Below are 19,324 nucleotides of genomic sequence, written 5' to 3'. Positions count from 1 at the left end.
TAAACATATATCTAAGAAATTATAAAATTGCCGAGTACGTATTTGTAATCCTTGAGAAATCGGAGTTGAAGGACTCGGAAAATAGTCTCTCTCTCTCACTCCCTCTCTCTCTCTCTATATATATATTGTTGCCTTTTCAAAAACTTCAGGTCAAGACAAAGACCGACTTGGCGCTTTGGACTTTATTGGCCATATAAATAGATAGGTTGTTCAGAAAAATAAGAGGACAAAAATAAACTTGCTTGCACCTCGGAAAATATCACTTTGTGAAATCCTGTCGAACAAAGGCGTATATAATTAGTAGTAAATAGAAAAACAGCCAAATCTAATTTAACAATTTGAAAGTTATTCAACCATTGTTGGCCAGATCTAAAGGAGAAAGCAGCTTTCTGCTGTAGAAAACACACAGCAACGCCAAGATATTGGAGAGAAGGAAAAAAAACTCAGGATACAAAATGAACGAATGATTTTGTCATTGTCTACTTGTCAGCGTGTTGATTTTTATAAACACGAAATTTAGATATAATTTATTAAATACAATTGGTATTATTCTTCAATTAGAGTTTAAATTTTATTTTAGCATCAAATAAGTGCATTAAATATAAATTTCATTAATATATATTTACACAAATTAACGAAATATCATAAGTATCTTAAAAAATTGTACATAAATTTTATCCTTTTATCCTTTCATAAATAGTTGAAGAACATTAGCATACAAGCCAAGCTTTTTGTAACTATATTCTATGATGGATGTCCCCTCCAAATTTCCAATGTCAATCTTGGCATGAAAAAATGGTTATCCAACACTGATAAACCTACAAAGGACACTAATATATTTCTTTCCTCTATGAAAAAATGGCCATTAGCTATTTATGCATTGTCAGAATCTGACGATGAAGATGTGCTGGAACTATCGGATGAAACTTCAATCAACACGTTTTCTTGTAGAAAAGACAAGTAACGCGAGTTTATAACTGGAGGAACTTTAGATACTTCCGGCTCTCCTACTTTCTTTGAAATGGTAAACTTAGCCCCAACTGCCTTCGTGTCAATTTTGGTGCCAACAGAATTGATTACTTTCATACCATCTGAAAAGGTTGAATGAATGTCATTAGAGCTACTGTGAGTGCCACCAGAAGTTCGCATGACTTGGGAAACCACTTGATTTTGTTTCTTTTTTGATGGACCCGAAACCAATTCACTTTGTTTCTCTTTTGATGAATACAATATTTCCTGCAAATTACGTCGTTTCCCCATTGAGCATTCATCCGATTCTGTCTGGGACATGGACTCTTCCATCTGCAAGTTTTGTGAAGGGCGTTTCCCCTTTGAGTATTCATCCGATGCTGTCTGGGGTATAGGTTCTTTCATCTGCAAGCCTTGTGAAGGGCAGGTTGAACCACTTACGTTTTCTGGGTTTTGTTTTGATCTCTTGGAGGCAACAGAGTTCAGATTTAATCCGAGATCCTCTTTGGCCCATTTATAGACTGCACTCAATTTCCCATCCAAAGCTTGACAAAGAACATTCAAATCACTGATTTCATAACGGTATAAGAGAATTTTGTTGCTCCAAATACAAGAACAAAGCTGTTTTGCATGATTAAGACATGCAAACTTGTCATCTGAACATGAACACGCTACAGCAGACAAGTGTAAATCACGCAGGCAAATACTACATTCCCTTTTACAAGTGACATCGAAACTTTCACCCATTCTTTGTGATACCAAATATGTACAAAGAAATTTCCTCTTCAAACTTTCACTCTGGATGCGAGACTACACAAGGGAAACAAAATATGACAAGAATGAATGCAACCTGAATGAAGCAAACTATGCAGCCAAATTTGAACACACAAAAAAAGGAAATGAAGGAGAAAAAGGCCTTCAAAACCTTCTTATTAATACGAAAATTTGTGCCTCTTTCATCATTTCAATTTATCAAGATAAATAATTGAATACATGTTAATGAACAAACTAATTTGAAGTTGACTAATAAATAAGTTCACTAAAACTAGGATTTAGAGCTGAATCACTTACGTTCAAAGCTTTTGTTAAGAACACGTTTCTTCGATAGACATCTTTACATGTCAAGCTGTCTGATGTGCTCTTCATGCACAGATTAGTTTCCCATAGGACCCTCACAGCTTCCCTTGCTGCTCCTAGCAAAAGCTTATCATATGAAAGTAACGTCTTTCTCCTCTGTTCACAATATAGCTCTACAACATTCTGTCCGTGAAGCAGCCATGCAATAGGAGCAAAACTTACTGCTTCAGAGCAGTTGAAACCACAATCAAATCCCGAATGATACGCCCCAGGGAAGACAAGAACAAACTCACCAGGATACTGAACACATCGATAAACAGGTATACCCTCCGCCTTCAATATGGAGCATGATAATTGCATCCCCTGTACCAAATATTTGCATGAAGAGTGAAGACCTACCTCAATATCAAAAAATAGTGTTTCCCTTGGGCGTTTTGAAATTGAAACAATATTATAGACCTTATATTTCAGGTGACAGGAATTTATCCACACACTGGGAATTGAACAGTTGAAGAATAACATTTTATACTTGTATTTTCTGTGTCAGAAAATTTATGGCAAAAATTATTACACACTTCACCAGCAAGCAGCAAGAACAAGGTTTGGCAGACTTGGAGCCTAGAAAAGATAGACCTTTATTTTGAAACTAGTTTTGTAAATGGCAATAGCTTTAGCAAAATGGTTTAGTTGCTGAAGTTGAACAATTAGCACAAAGAGCTGTTAACATTTTCAAGGCAAAGAAAACCAGTTTGATTATAATATTTGGTACTGCAAAACCAGTTGAATTACAATAAAGTAAGCATGCTTAAGGAAGTGAAAAAATAGGTCTTATAAGTCAAGCCTGCTTCCTTCTCCAAGCGCCCATTGCCCAAGTGAAATCCAGTTGGCAAAACAAAAGAACATAAAATTATCTTTCCTCAAACCTAAAAACATGCAGGATGGAGAAATATTTTCAATAAATAGTGACAGTTGGGGAGATACTGCCGGGAAATTGGGTGAAATTAGTATATAAATAATCCAGTAGAGTCAAAATCCATCTGACCAATAATATGATAATTGACAGAAAAGCATGTATGGATTCAGATTGAAAGGTCAAGTATAAGACAAATATGAGAAATTAAAGGTGTTAAGCACACATCACAATTACTTTTCAAAGAAAAACAATTGTTCATAAGAAGCAATCATATTCTCACCAGATTATCATGCATATTAGGCTGTCTTACATCCAAATCTGGGAGATATTTCTTCCAAATTGTTTCAAAGTTAACAGCAAATCTTCCTGGGATGCCATACCACACTCTCGGTTCACCCAAATGAACATAAGATAAGGCGTATAAGTGGTGCTCTTCAACTTTCTGTTTTTGTCATGTGATTAAAAAGAAAAGTAAGCAGAAGGGATTCATTAATTACATTTGAAAGTTTGTCAGGGAGTTCCCCCAGAAAATCATTAGGAGATTAAAGAGATATTGAAAACAAAGACGTGATGTTAAGGCAATAAAGTGATGGCATTACCCAGCTGAATGGAGAGAAGCACATTCCCACATGAATCTGGGGAGCAAAATTACGTAAAGCTTCAGAGCTTTCTAAAGAAAGAAGGGAACCAGACACTGAAAGAATATTATTTAAGTTCCATCCAGATTTCAAATATTCAGGGCAAGTGTATGCCTCCAAAGGATCAGAAACCGATGGAAATCCACTGCTAAAAACTCCAGCTTCCAAAGTGTTACCACAAAGCACCTAGCATGAGGTAGCATTAGATAAATTAGAATTTGCTCAATGTATCAAAGACTGAATGAAGATGGACAAGGCACTGCATGTTTCAATTTATTCTTCAAGATACCTTTATTTCTTCAGTTGGATTTTGAGCAATCCGTCCATATTCACCCTCAATATTCTCCACAGATGGTTCCCACTGCTGTTGACGTATAGCTTTTATATTGGAAAGCATAATCTTATTCTTATCCTTATGATTGAAGTACTGTCTCTTAAATTCATCTGCATATTTCTTAAATGTCTGGAGACTGAATTTAGGACCAGGTTCAGACTCATAGTAACATTCTTCAACATTCTGATTATTTGGGGTGCCGGCGTTTCTATTGCCAACCTGAGAGTCCAAGGCTACTTTTACATATCTTTTTCTCTTGGTTTTTATATTTTCACGACTGGCCATAATTTCTTGTGCATGCTGAACTTGGTGTCCATCAATTCGCTGAATCTGAGCAACAAATTCAGACTTTTCCCATATGTTACTTTTCTCAAGAACACATGGTGGTTTCCAGCAAGTTGGAGGGACAATACGGCAAATTCCATAAGGTTCTGCTCTGGTACGTATGCTTGCAATATATTTAAGTGTGTCTTTGAATTCCTTCATAATTCACACAATTACTCAAATTATTCTACGATCTCAAGAATCATAAGAATCCACATTTGATGCCATAAATCAAGACATATACATGGAAACACAAGAGTGAAAGCATACTACTATGTTTAGGTTGTAGATAGATACCTCTTCGGTTGGGTGGAAGATAGGAGCTTCTTCCAGAACTTCTCTTCTTGAATCCTCAGGGTGCCACCTTGCTGTCACCTGGTTCAAGACTTTGATAAACAAACAAAAATAAAGGAGACATTGTCATATGACTGTTCCAATGTGGAAAGGTAAAGTGAAAGGTACATACCTTCAGACAATTACGGCAGTTTGGACATCCATGTATGGTCCCTTTTGGACGACCAGAATTTAAAGGGAGAACCTAAAAAAGGAGCAGGAAAACAAATACAATTAATTTCTTAATAGTTAAAAAGAGAAACCAGTCATGTGACTATGCTCACAAAAGCACATGAAAAATTTCTATCAAGTCATCCACCGTAAATCATAGTTGTAGTTATATATATGTTAGTCTGTGTGAATTCTAGCAGTACCAGTGGCGGATATTGCCTAATTCACACCTAATTCCAGAATGAATATCTATGGAGTCCTGCAATCCTGAGCAAACCACCAGACACATCACACAAAAACAGGCAGTTTAAATAAACTATCTGCATCTAAATATGAGTCCTAATAACAATATAAAACTTGAACAAAATACAATTAGCAAGACTCTAATCCAATTATAGTAGGTTACCCACCACCTAAGGACTTATAAGGTATCTTGAATTCATTGTTGAAATTATTACTCAATATAAAACAAACATCCAATGCCAAACAGACTCAATATTTTGGGCATAAAGTATGAATGCAATTAACTTATGGTGCAGTAAGAGCCATTGTCTGCTCTGGGACTATGCCTTTCTAGTTTGATTTTATTAATAATCTTATCATTAACAAAAAAATAAATAAAAAAATACAAGATTCCCAACTTAACCCTTGGAAGATGCTCTGTTTGAGATTCCTCGGGTTTGTGGTGGTTGCACTGGTCCAAGATTATCCACGGTCGATGTATAAGAGCCTGCTTATAAGCAGTAATGTCATTCATCTCAGGTTTAGTCTCCATGCAAATCGGCTCTTGTTCGGATGCAATTGGAAAGGTTGTAGATTTATCAATTTTCTTATCATTTCCACTCCGTTTCAAAATGAAAGATGTTAGGGATGCAAAACCAGGGGGAACTGAAAGATTTTCCATCTTCTCAAATGAGGTGCAAACATTTCCATTATCTGCTTCCATCTTCACTGTAGGAAAAAGCCAAGCAAATATTATCTAGAAAACCATTTTTGTACCAATAGATACTTAGAGTAGAAAATGAAATATTGGGAAGGTATGCATTAAACATGATTGCAGACAATTCACTACCCTGATAGAATTATTGATCACTTAACAGTTTGAACTTCAAACCAGTACGATAGCTGACTATAACATCCAACATTTCAACAGGGTAAGACAAGAAGTGCAGGGAAGAGGGAAGTGGGGACAAAAAAACCAGGAAATTCAACTGTAAGTATTGATCATACTGAAGCTATGCATCTTAACATAGAGGACACAAAAGCAACATTGTATATCTCAACATATAGCACAGTTATAATTATAAGGATTCAAATCGTAAATGAGAAGGCCTATTTTCCAAATTTTGAATCATAAGATTCATGATTAATAATTAAACATAGCATATAAAACTAACAAAGACATAAAAGCACAAATTCATGATCAATAACTAAAAAACAACTCTAGGAGCATTTTACATAAAGAAACATATCAAAAATCAAAACACACACACACACATATATTAGCATTTTGAAGTCAAATAGCTAACAAAGAGACATATAAGCTTCAAAAACAAACAAACATCCAAATCATTACAGCAACACGGCCAGAAAAACAGTGGCTGCTGCTACAAAGAAAAGGAACAATTGTGGCACAATGAAATACAAAGAAAAGGAGAAAAGAAGAGTTGATCATTCTGTTTTGTTGGGAGGAGCAAAGAACAAGTGAAGAAATGAAGAGAAAACAAGAAGAATGAGTGAAAACATGAAAAAAGACAGTGGACCGCCCTGGTCATATTGGAGGGGGAAAATTAGCATGTTCCCTCTCATTTTACCTGATTCTTCCCCCACCCCTCAAAAAAAAAAAATAGCATCTTTAGGGGCGTGACATGGTTGTCCTAGAATATCACAATTCATATGTGGAATGCCATTCATATGCGGTTCATCTATGATACAAGCATAAAAACTATTTGACACGTGATTTGTATCAACACGATTTGAATCTTATCATATTGTGAATTGTACAGTACTAATAAGAATGAGATAAAGGACACAGAACAAAATTTACAATAATAAATGTCAATAAATGATAAATAAAAAATAGACACTGCTTTAAGTTAAGCATATATCAAAAGTAAAGATGTTAATATTAATAGTTTTTAAATCAAAACACAGTTATGTTAAGAATATATCAAAAGTAAATGGATTGGATCCATAACCATATTTTTTTCAAAAAATAAAGTTGGATTTTTTGAAAATAGTTTTAAACCAAAATACCAGTTTTTAAAGCAGTTCCAAACCAAAAAAAGCGAATTTTAAACAATTTCCAAACAAAAAAAAATAGTTTTTAAACTGGTTTCAAACCAAAAGACAGGTTTTTAAACAGGATTTAAACCATAATAACTGGCTGTTTTTATATTTTTCTATTTCTGCTGTAATTCAAGTGGGTTCCCTATATATTCTGAACCCGTGTATTCATTTGTGAGCAGTAATGAAAATGAAGCTTCTCTATTACACTTTTATCTCCCTTGATTTTATCTAACATGGTGTCAGAGCTTCTTGATCCTCCACCAGAACCCTAATTTTTCTTCTTCATCTCTTCTATGGCAACGTCAAATAATCTCTCTCCCTTTTCACAATTTTTCTCCAACTCCATAGCTGAAAAACTTGATGATTCGAATTACCTTCACTGGAGGCAGCAGATTGAACCAGTCATCAAGTCCCACAAACTTCAACGGATTGTGGTTAATCCGCAAATCCCACCTCGGTATTTGACCGATGTTGATCGTGACTCTGATATCGTTAATCCAGCATATGAAACCTAGGAAGTCCAGGATCAAATGCTTCTCACATGGCTGCAATCGACGCTCTCGAAGACCATCCTTTCACGTGTCATTGGCTCCGTTCATTCTTATCAAGTGTGGGACAAAGTTCATGAGTATTTTCATACTCAAACCAAGGCACGTGCACGTCAACTCCGCACAGATTTGCGTTCCACCACTCTTGATGGTAAATCCATGCGTGACTTTTTGACTCAAATCAAAAACATTGCTGATGAACTTGCTGGAGTTGGGGGTCCTGTGTCACTTGAAGAATATGTTGATGTTGTTCTTAAAGGTCTGCCTCAAGAGTATGCACCTGTGGTCTCTGTTATTGAAAGCAAGTTCGTCACCCCTCCTATTGCTGAAGTGGAAGCTCTTCTCCTTGCACATGAGTCACGAGCTAACCGGTTCCGTAAGCAATCTTTCTCTCCTTCTATTAATTACACTCAGGGTTATTCTCGTGGCAATTTCAGTGGTGGATCTTTTAGAGATAGAGGTAGTGGTAACAGTGGACGTCGCGGTGGTCGAGGTTTGGGCAGAGGCCGTGGTAGTCAATTTGCAAATTTTTAGTGCCAGATTTGCTTCAAGTATGGCCATACTGCCAATATTTGTTTCTATAGAGCTGATATTAATTATCGACCTGCAGAATCCCTTGTTCTGTATGATCCTACCACACTGCAGCCTGTGCAGGTCACCCCTTCTTCAAACCTTAAAGCCTCCAACACTTGGGTGAATCCCAATCAGAAACAGCCCAGCCAAGATGTTCATGCCAATGTCACACCAAGTGCTATGATTGCTAATACCTCTTCTCAAGCAGGTACTCATTCTTCATGGATTCCTGATTTTGGTGCTTCGTTTCATGTTACTGGTGAGCCTCAGAACATCCATCAGCTAGAGCATTTTGATGGTCCAGATCAAATCTTCATAGGAAATGGTCAAGGTTTGCAAATCAATGGTTCTGATTCTTCCTTATTTTTATCTCCTATTAACTCTCAATTTAAGTTTCAGCTGAATAATCTTCTTCATGTTCCCCTTATGCTCGAGGATTGACTCCTAATTCTATATATTTAAAATGTGAATTTAATTTTGATCTTTTGTCATTGTTGAACACTCGTTCAATTAATTGTTGCTTATTAACAAGTCATTGGTCTCAGTGGAATAGGACTCAGTACCTTTAAGCAAAGTCTCAAATTGATAGAAAAAAATGGTCGGGAGGAGATACTCACTAAAGGTAGTCAGCCAGGTTCTCTAACAAGATTGGTCATTGACAAAAACTAATGAATACTTCGCATCAATAACATGATTATCAAAAAAATAAAAATAATTGTTGCTTTAACTTATCTGTTTTACATGCTTGAATAATAACATAAATTTTGCACAGATTATAACTAAACTCTAAAGACAGTTTAATTGAATAGTAGAGGAAAAAGCTTTATATGTTTACTTAGCAGCTAGCACCAAGCTAAACCTTCATAGATTGAAAAAGTTATTTACATTATTGAATGATGCCATATTCTAGTTGAGAGATCTGTTCCAATATCTATGCTACTGGATGTGAGAATTTCATGTTTCAGAATAACCTACAATGATGATGAAGAGCAACCAAGTCTGAGGGAAGGCAGGGGCTGTCCCTGTGCTTCACATTGCCATTTGCCAAGGCTTCTTATCTAGTTGTTGCAAAGGGAGCATCAAGTATGCTTGGAGGATTGTAAATTTGTAATTGCTAAGAATGCAGACTCCATGCTATATGCAGAACCTTGGGCTTAAATGATTCAGAACCAGATTTAGACATCTTGCTATATGATAGGTTTAGTCTTCTGTGCCAAACCAAACCATGTCTACCTTTGGTGATACCGTGATACAACTTAATAAAACTACAGGAAGCTCAATATTCATCCACTCCATATGGTTGCTTGTGTTCAAGACTTTGTCAGCTGGGGAGCTGCTTGTCTTATCCTCGCTATTATCATGGCTCTCACCATCGTAGCTTTCTATATGGGGAAACCAATTTACAGGTACAGGTGGCCAGAAGGAAACCCTTTAATGCCAATTTTACAGGCAGAAATAAGGAAAAGGTATCTGTACCTTCCTTCAAGTCCTGCTCTATTGCAAGAAGTCCCAAGGAAGGCTTCTGACTATTGAGCCACACTAGCAGGCTCACGTATCAATCACACATGGACCTTGTCAGATTGAGACTAATATTTTTATGGTTAGAATTTAATGGAATGTATATATTTTCTGATCCTAGTAATAATGTTTATTGAAATTATTGCAAATCAATTCAATGAATAGGTTTCTTAGCAAGACTGAAATAATGGAAGGGAAACATGTTGAGCAGGGAGGACAATCCATGGAGATTTGATCCAAATCTGTTAGGGTTACACTACTATAAATTCTAAGATAAAAGAAGGAATTATAAAACTGAGAAAATATTCATTCATTCCCTTCCCTTACATCTCTTCTGTCTTTAAATACTTGTAATAACCCTAGAGCTAGGTTACAATATAATGGGCCGGTTGAGACTTTAGGAAAAAGGAAATATTTAGGGCCTCATATATAATCCTGAAACTTAAGTGGCTTTTGGGCCTTTCTAACGGGCCTCGCATTTGGAAGTGTATCAATGCCCATTCCATGAGAATTGTCTTGGTCCTCCAAGACACGTGAAGAATCTGGCAGGTTGGGGGTCTTAGTGGGGTTAGGTGCATTAATTGTTGTAGGTGGGAATTGAGATGGAACGAGTGGTGGAGATTGAGAGTTGAGACCATTGCCACGGATCAAGGGTGCATCTAAGGGTGGAGGATGAATTGTGTCATGTGAGTGGTTGCCAGCTGTGCCCACGTGTTGTGTGGAAGGCGAAGAGCTTGCATGTGAATTGTCAAGTGGCATTTGAAGATCGTTCAAAGCCAAAGCTTCATTTGGAGTCGCAGAAGCTTCTCTCGGAACAAAAGATGAAGGGGTTGTTGATGGGGGTACACCGTGGAAACGCCGGAGCAAGGACACATGGAACACAGGGTGGAGGCGAGCTTGCTCAGGAAGAGCGAGTTCGTAGGCCACCGCTCCGATACGGCGGATGACTTGGAACGGTCCATGATAACGGCGACCCAATTTGTGGGATATGGGCCTAGCTAAGGAGCGTTGGCGGTACGGATGCGTCTTTAAAAGGACCCAGTCACCCACTTCAAAGGTAACGTTGATACGACCCTTATTTGCTTGGTCCCTCATTCGCTGTTGGGTGCGACGCATTTGCTCTTTAATTATGCGCAGGTTCGTGGCGCGATCTTGGAGAAGGGACTCAACAGCCGTGTCTGTAGAAGATTCAAGAATGTAGTCCCGAACTGCCGGCGGAGGGCGACCGTAAAGGGCTTGAAAAGGAGTGGTGCCGATAGCGGAGTGGTACGAAGTATTGTACCAGAACTCCGCCAAATGAAGCACGGAATACCAACGACGGGGAATATCACCTGCAACACAACGTAGATAGGCAGAGAGGGAACGGTTCACGACCTCCGTTTGACCATCAGTTTCTGGATGGTAAGCTGTCGAAAACTTCAAGGTAGTGCCTTGGATCCGAAAGAACTCACGCCAAAACTGGCTGAGGAAGATGGAGTCTCTGTCGGACACTATGGAGCGAGGGGTGCCGTGAAGCCTATAAACGTCGGTGGCAAAACGATTTGCGAGCGCTGCTGCTGAGAACTTGGTAGGAAGCGCCAAGAAGTGCGCGTATTTGGACAAGCGGTCAACAACAACCCAGACCACGGTGTGACCGAAGGATGACGGAAGGTGAGTCACAAAATCCATATTGATATCCTCCCACACCCGTCGAGGTTGAGGTAATGGCTGCAAGAGCCCAGCCTTTTTGTTATGGATTGATTTGTTATGTTGGCAGGATTGGCATTCGCGAATGAAGGTTTTGACATCATGAGACATAGACGGCCATGAGAAGGATCCTGCAAGACGAGCAAGGGTGGCTTTGGACCCTGAATGACCCGCTGAGGGGGTGGCATGAAATTCATGGAGCAACCGTCGACGAAGATGAAGCACATCCGGAACAAAAATACGGTTGCGGTGGAAGATTAGTCCTCTAGTGGCGTGGTAATCGGAATCAGATCCGGGTGAGATGGAGTGTTGCTGCCAACATGCAATACCGGTAGGATCAGATTGGTAAAAGTTCATGAGTTCCTCAATGATAGATGGAATTGGTGTGGAAATGTGGAGGAATAAAGCTTCCGATGCTGAAGGGGCACGAGAGAGAGCATCTGCAACCCGGTTTGATCTTCCAGGTTTGTAATGAATCTCAAATGAAAACCCTTGTAATTTGAATGCCCATCTTTGTTGTTCAGGAGTTTGATAAACCTGTGTTAACATGTGCCTGAGGCTCTGTTGATCTGTAAAAATACGAAAATGATTGCCCAGCAAATATTGACGCCATTTTTTTACAGCTTCAGTGATTGCGTACATCTCTCTAGCGTAGGCTAAGGCAAGCCACATCTTGGCGCACAACTTCTTGCTAAAATATGCAAGGGGATGACCATTCTGCAGAAGAACGGCACCAATGGCTGTTGCGGAGGCATCGGTTTCAAGGTCAAAAGGCTTGGAGAAGTCTGGCAAGGCAAGCACCGACGACGTAGTTAGGGCCCCTTTTAATTTTGTAAATGCATCCTCTGTACTTGAATCCCAATGAAATGGAGTGGTACCACGGAGAAGATCAGTGAGGGGTGCGGCTAAAGTAGCATAGTGTCGAATAAAACGACGATAAAATCCAGTGAGGCCCAAAAACCCGCGGAGTGTGGTGAGGGAGTGCGGAGGAGGCCATTCGAAGATGGCTCTGATCTTGTCCGGATCAGGATGAACCCCTTCAGAAGAGATGATATGGCCTAGATACGCAACACTAGGAACAGCAAAGGAGCACTTGACGAATTTAGCATAAAAACAATTAGTACTCAATAATTGTAAAACTGAATCTAAATGAACCAAATGGTCCGCATATGAGGAACTGAAAACCAATATGTCATCAAAAAAAACAAGAACAAAACGACGTAAAAAAGGTCGCAATAGATCATTCATAGCAGCTTGGAAGGTAGAAGGAGCATTGGTAAGCCCAAAAGGCATCACCAAAAACTCATAATGGCCATCATGAGTGCGAAAGGCAGTCTTATGTGTGTCTTCTGGTCGAACCCGGATTTGATGGTAACCGGAGCGTAAGTCAATCTTAGAAAATATAGTAGCGTGACCCAATTCATCTAGTAACTCATCAATGGTGGGAATGGGAAATCGGTCTTTGATTGTAATAGCATTTAAAGCACGGTAATCAACACAAAAACGCCAGGTATTATCTTTTTTTTGCACCAGTATAACCGGGGAAGAAAAAGGGCTATGGCTTGGGGTAATTAGGCCGTCAGAAAGTAAATCAGCCACAATTTGGGAGATAGTTTCTTTTTGAGTGTGTGGGTAACGGTAAGGGCGAACACGAACTGGGCTAGAGTTGGGTAATAATGGTATTGCATGGTCATGGGGGCGAGGTGGGGGAAGGCCCTGGGGTGACTCAAAAACTTTGGAGTGAGTGTGTAATAGTTCCTTAATATCGGGAGACAGGGACTCAAGGGAAGGAGGCAGTGATGGAGTTGGGGTTATGGGATTAGAGGTGAGGATGTGAAGAGATGTAACGGAGTCATGGTGAAGGTAATGGCAAAATTGGTTGAAGGTGGAAGGCATTGGGGTGGAAGAAGTAGACCCGGTGAGGGTGATGGTTGAATCCTTATGGGTAAAGGACATGCACGGAACAGCAAAATCAGAAATGATGGGTCCGAGAGTGCTGAGCCAAGCCATGCCGAGGACCAGATCAGCCCCTTGTATAAGTAAAAGGTAAAATGGGAGGGTAAAGGTGTGAGTTTGAAGGGTAAGGGGAACATTGGGGCAAAAACCATTGCAATAAATGAAGTCACCATTTCCAACCATGACTGGGAAGGTGGGAGTAGGGGAAGTGGGTAAGCCAAGGTGAAGGGCCAGACGAGGTTGCATTATGTTATGTGAACTTCCGGTATCAATTAGAACGGTAACGGAATGGCCAGATATTGAACCGTGAAAGCGAAGAGTTTGAGGGGATTTGGAACCATTAAGGGCTTGTGGAGAAAGTTGGAGATGGATGAGAGGTGGGTCTGTTGGGGAAGAAGGAAGGGGTATGGATGGTGCGGTAGGGGAAGAAAGAGGAAATGCGCAATCCTCCTCATCAACCAAAAGGAGATTAAACTGTTTGGGTTGACAACGGTGACCATTGTGGTATTTTTCATCACAATAATAGCATAAGCCAAGAGTGCGCCGCTCTTGTAGTTGGGAAGGGGTGACTTTCTTAACGGGTAAGGTTGTGGTGGAAGAGGAAAGGGATGGGGAGGGTGTGGTGGTAGGGTTAAAGGAAGGAGAGTGAACTTTGGAAAATGGTCTAGGGTTGGGCTTAGGTTTGGAATCTTTGAGTTTAGCCTCTACCAGTTTAGCAAGTCCCATGGCTTGAGACACATTAAGAGGCCGTAGAAGGGCTAGTTCAACCCGAATCTCTGGAATGAGACCGGAAATAAAGCTGTTAAGAAGAGCTTCAGGTGGCAACCCAAAAACCTTGTTGGAGAGGCGTTCAAAATTAAGTTGGTAATCAGCCAATGACCCTGTTTGGTGCAACTTGAAAAGAGCAGCCATATGATTTTCATAAGTAGAGGGTCCAAATCGTAATTCCAAGGCGCGGGTGAAAGAATCCCAATCATAAAGTTGATTATTCTGATGGAGCCATTTGTACCAAGAAAGGGCATCACCGGTCATGTAAAAAGCAACCATGGAGAGACGTTGCTCAGGAGGTGTATGGTGAAATGCAAAAAATTGTTCCGCTTGAAAGAGCCAATCGAGAGGGGAGGAACCATCAAAGGGAAGTAAGTGGAGCTTGGGAAGACGTAAGGGAGGTGGGTGAGGTTGGGAGTGAAACGTAGGAGGTTGTGAATGGTGAAAAGGGTTGGCAGTGGAATGTGAAATATGGGGAGGTGGAAATGGGGTAAAGGCATGGGTAGGGGAAACAAAACCAGGAGGTGTGGAGTTATGGACAGTGCCAGAAGGTGATACCTGGAACACGGTAGGGGAAGCGAACCCCATAGAGCCCAAGGAATCAGCGGTTGTATTCTGTTGGGGTAGGGAGAGGGCGGCCACCTTATCCATCAACGAAGAAAGGGCACCGGTAAGAGCATCATGACGAGTAGTCATGGAAGAATTAAGTTGATCCAATCGTTGCTCTTGCTGGTTTTGGTATTGAAGGAGGTTGTCAGCCATGGCTTGGATGGCCTCTTCCAGGTCTTTGGTGGTTTTAGGAGGCATGAGGGTAAATGAAAGCACCAGATTGTTACCCGTTACAATGGTCTTTGGTGGTTTTACAAAATCATACAAACTAACCATTCAATAAATCAAGCACCAAACTCATGCGCACCCAATTCAATCTACACCTTTACCCTTCGTCCAACAAATTAACAGGACAACAAATTAAAAATTAACAAAAACAAGTGCAAGAGAATAGGGAGAATCAGAATCGCACCACAACTCCGAGGAAATAGCGCTCGCGATTAGGGTTTGAAGAACTTGGTGAGTGACAGTCGAGAGCGAGGGTGGAGTGTGTCACGGATCTGGATTGCCTGCAGTGAGGCTTCACACAGTCAATCGACGCAGACAAGATCTAACGGCTGAAAATATTTTTCTTCTTTGATTTAATAAAAAATGAGGATCAAGATTTAAGTTTCTTTCTCACTCTGACTGCAGAGAATCCCAATCCGCGTGACACTGTGCATCCATTTTCCTATTGTAATTCACGAGTCGAGTTGAATTGGTTTCGTCAAACCTGTATCCGTACCGATGAAACTCATTATCTGAAAACTTACATTATTGGATTTGTGTAAATTTTATTTTTTATTCAAATTTGATACAGACCATTGTTGAGGATTGATTGAGTATCAAAAATTATAATTAGTTTAAAATTTTTGAAAATATTTTGTTATACTAAATTTAAATGACATTTTAATTATTTGTTAATAGTTATATTATATGTATAATTTGATTTTTATTCTTTTAAACAGTTATGTTAGTCATTTTTTTTTTAAATATGACCATATGTATTTTAAAATTTTAATACTTGTTAACATTTTACAAAACAACTTTCTTCAAAAATAAATAGAAACCCATTTTCTATGTACTTTGTTATGAATTTTTTTTTCTCTCAAATAATAAACAGATCAAGATATTAACATGTAATGGATAGAGATGACAATGGAATAGGGGAATGTAAGTAGTAGTTCTCATTATTGTTCATTTAATTAGTGTATTTATTTAATAAATATTTATTATTATTTTTTAAATGTAAAGTTTAAACTTTAAACAAAGAGGTAACAAATAATTTAAAAAAAAAAATTGAACCAATTTTTAAAACCGAACTAATTTTAAACTTTTTATAAATAACTTTTTTTAACAAAGTTATATAACATATACTTAATAAATGTTTAGATACTATTTTATTAACATCTGAAAGTCATATCACGTATGGGTTTATGTAATTTATCTTAATAAATTGGGTTTGGTTTTTCTAAATTTGGTTCTAATTTTTGAAAAATAGATCAATTTGGTTTTAAATTTGGATTGGTTCTTTTGATTCTTTTTTATTTTTGCTCACCCTTAAATGTAATGAGTATTAGGCTTTTTTTGCTCATCAGGTGCTTATTAGGCTTGATACTCATGCAAATCATGGACTTATTGATCCAACTGTGCTTGGACTGAAAGGCCCAAACTTTCTACACTTGGATTGGATTAATTACTTTCTTCATGCCTTCTCTTTTCATATTGGACATTTAGAGGATTTCTCAATCAGTATTGATTCAGTTAGGTAGCTAGTTCAAAGTCGGTTCTAGCACAAGTCTACGAGCTCATTTTTCAAATTTTATATATTAATATTATTTGCCTATTTTTATTATATTAATTTTGTAGTTTTTGCTAGAGTGCTCAAGCCTTTTCTTTCTGTCATTCTATATGAGTTGATTGCTTTAACCAAATGGTTAGGTTCAAATTAGCTTATGCTTCCATAATTAGGGTTTATTTATATAAATTTCCCCATAAGTATTTATAATTAGGGAAAAAAGATTGTTCAAAATAAATAAGTTTGTAAAAACTCTTATATTAATTTTTTTTTTATTTTTTTATTTATGTATAAGTTAATTTTAATTTATAAAAAAAATTAATTAATTTTATATTTTTTTATCCTAAAAATACTTACAGAAAAGTTTATTAACAATATGTTTATGCTAGGCAGTTAAGCATTGATTGTGGTTTCTATGTTATAGTAAATCTCTTGAATTAGTTAATATTTTTTTGTTGATTAGTCACATATTTGGAATCATTTAACATCATGTGATATATTCATTATTTTTGACCGATGTGATTTCAACCTCACCATATACTATTCAGATATATGTTTTAATTTGTGTAGTGGATGTCAAAGTATAAGTATATAGTTTCTAAGTTCTGCGGTGTATTACGAGTATGATTGCAACACTGTATTTTAGATGTTGAAATTTAATTATATTTAATATATGATTAAATTATCGAATTGTTATTTTAAAGTTATAGGATTAAGAGATTTTGAAGAGTTAAATTCTCTCTAAGATAATCTTAGATAAAATTAATTTAGTTTAACACTAAGAAGGATATATATTCAAACATATTTATAGGCACATAATAAGAACAAAAGGGTTCAATTTGATATAGCCTAGAAAATTAATTACTTCACAACACAACAAAAGTGGACGTGCATGGAGGTGTTAAGAAATTAGATATAGCAGATGAAGAAATTAGATACCATTCCAAAGCCACTTTTCAAAATCAATGATGGAACTAAGAGATAAAAAAAAAAAAAAAAACAAGAGAATAACTAGGCAACACAAAATGACATGCATGTGCTAAACCTGATAATTTGTCTATTTAACACTTGCATGATCGATGTTTATGCCAATGCCAACAAGAACCTTTCTTCATACGTATTACTACTGTTTCTCTGCAGTTCCTTCCTAAATTTCTTGTTCCCTCAGGTCTGTGTCCATTGATGGTGGACCAATCTTACTAATAATTCTAGCCAATCACTGATGTCACACTAACTTGTCTTTGATTGCTACAACACCCAAGTCTCATTTTCAATGTGTTTCAAGATTATTCATTTATTTTCCAAAAACAATTCATTTTCTTTAAAAATCTTCTCAAAATATTAAATAATCATCTCTCAATTATGGACCTCAGCCTCAATTATTTAAGCCCCTTTTAATTAGATCGTTTAACTATCGACTGAAGTCTAGCTAAGCTGTGGCCTTCAATGTAACATTCAACAATGAAATAAAAATTAATTAAGGAAACAGAAAAAAGAGAAAAAGCAAACTAATTAAAGCTAACCATATATATATATATATATATATATATGCGATGTGGAATTGAAGAATCTCTTTTCATATATATGCGACACATTTCAATGTCAATCAATTAGTGTACCGACAAATAACTAACGCACAGTGAAATACGTTAGAAAATAATTAAAGCACCATATGACTAGAGCTTCATTGATTAACATTGAAGTGACTACCCATAGAAATTAAAAAAAGGCAAAATAGGAGAGACAAATTAAGATCTCAAGCTGTGTCTGCCTTGATCTCTGCCCCTTTTTTTTTTTTACTTTAATCTAGAGATAGAAAAAGTTATGTATGCTTATATCGACCACGTGCACTTTTTTCTTTGATAGCATTTGATTTGTCATTCGATGTGTGTTGTCCATGCACTTGATTATTTATATAATAGATTTAATTTACCATAGGTTACGAAAGATCTAATTAGGAGTCTAATTAAAACATGAATAGACGGAAGATTCCCGTTTCACTTGTCAAGCTTTTCTCACATGCATGCTTCAAACATATATGTCAAATTAATGTGTGCTTATTTTCAAACTTGTTTGACGAAAACATTGTTCCTACCTATGGTCGATCTACACGTCTGTGTTATGCGATTTTGGGCATGGTATGTTAATGAGAATCCTAATATCGATCCTATCCTACGTACCCACGGCTATGATACCTTTTATTGATGAGATTGGATAAATTGGGGGGTTTGAGTTGCGACATTGATGGCTAGCTAAGGCTACAAATTAAGGATTTATTTATAACGAAATCTTTTAAATAAATTATTGTAAAGTTTATTAGCAAAAATCAAAATCTCACATCAATTAAAAATAAGACAATTAAAAGGTATATAAATGAAAGATAATTTTTATCTTTTAAGTTAATTTTGTAAAGTTGAATTAAACTATTAATCATTTTATTAAAATGATATCAAAACTATTTAAAAATGGTTATCACTATTGATACACGTATCAAATATAATATTATTGGATGTGAGGGATTGTATTGAAAAAAATCTAAATTCTACCTATTCTAGATCATTAAAAGGATTACCTATCATTTATTCACGTACTAAATTCAATAGTCTATACGTGAATGAGCGTATTAGATTATCTATCATTTATTCACATACTAAATCCAATAGTCTAGACATGAATGGATGTATTAAAAAAAACTCAAATTTTACATTGACTAGAGATAAGATAATTAAATAGTATATAAGTGGGACAATCAATACCTTATAAATCAGCTGATTTTGTATGATTGAGTTTAACTATTATCCACTTCCTTAATAAAATTCTTATCATATATAACGTCCTAAG

General features: G+C 37.1%; 2 protein-coding genes across 5 annotated transcripts; one reads left to right on the top strand and one right to left on the bottom strand.

Annotated features, from left to right (window-relative positions):
- Nucleotides 1-621: 621 nt before the first annotated feature.
- On the bottom strand, nucleotides 622-15,307 carry LOC109795709 (putative lysine-specific demethylase JMJ16). Of its 4 annotated transcripts, none has more exons than XM_083059299.1 (9): nucleotides 15,119-15,307; nucleotides 5,406-5,710; nucleotides 4,722-4,793; nucleotides 4,553-4,630; nucleotides 3,887-4,411; nucleotides 3,559-3,783; nucleotides 3,240-3,401; nucleotides 2,041-2,409; nucleotides 622-1,779 (listed from the first exon to the last, which is right to left on the bottom strand). In XM_083059299.1, exons 2-9 carry the CDS (start codon nucleotides 5,703-5,705, stop codon nucleotides 874-876), a joined length of 2,637 nt encoding a protein of 878 aa, XP_082915425.1. In that variant the 5' UTR covers nucleotides 5,706-5,710; nucleotides 15,119-15,307; the 3' UTR covers nucleotides 622-873. The 4 variants fall into 4 exon arrangements, with proteins under 4 accessions (XP_082915425.1, XP_020210812.1, XP_082915426.1 ...); XM_020355223.3 differs by lacking the exon at nucleotides 15,119-15,307 and adding an exon at nucleotides 9,145-9,818; XM_083059300.1 differs by lacking the exon at nucleotides 15,119-15,307 and adding an exon at nucleotides 5,832-9,033.
- Nucleotides 7,579-8,610, top strand: LOC145958810 (uncharacterized). The gene is made up of 2 exons (XM_083076357.1): nucleotides 7,579-8,089; nucleotides 8,207-8,610. Exons 1-2 carry the CDS (start codon nucleotides 7,579-7,581, stop codon nucleotides 8,608-8,610), a joined length of 915 nt encoding a protein of 304 aa, XP_082932483.1.
- Nucleotides 15,308-19,324: the final 4,017 nt, after the last annotated feature.

This window comes from Cajanus cajan, chromosome 6, assembly GCF_000230855.2.
Source record: "Cajanus cajan strain Asha chromosome 6, NIPB_CcT2T_4, whole genome shotgun sequence".
NCBI classification, from domain to species: domain Eukaryota; kingdom Viridiplantae; phylum Streptophyta; class Magnoliopsida; order Fabales; family Fabaceae; genus Cajanus; species Cajanus cajan.
Note: the sequence above shows the minus strand (reverse complement) of the source record. Positions and strands in the feature narration are given on the sequence as shown.

Excerpts from the sequence above, each read along its gene's own strand:
- LOC109795709 (XM_083059299.1), bottom strand. The coding sequence starts at position 5,705 with ATGGAAGCAGATAATGGAAATGTTTGCACCTCATTTGAGAAGATGGAA. Across the intron at positions 4,631-4,721 it reads ACTGCCGTAATTGTCTGAAG|GTGACAGCAAGGTGGCACCC; the intron begins GTATGTACCTTT and ends GTCTTGAACCAG. Across the intron at positions 4,412-4,552 it reads TCTTCCACCCAACCGAAGAG|GAATTCAAAGACACACTTAA; the intron begins GTATCTATCTAC and ends TGAATTATGAAG.
- LOC145958810 (XM_083076357.1), top strand. The coding sequence starts at position 7,579 with ATGCTTCTCACATGGCTGCAATCGACGCTCTCGAAGACCATCCTTTCA. Across the intron at positions 8,090-8,206 it reads TGGACGTCGCGGTGGTCGAG|AATCCCTTGTTCTGTATGAT; the intron begins GTTTGGGCAGAG and ends ATCGACCTGCAG.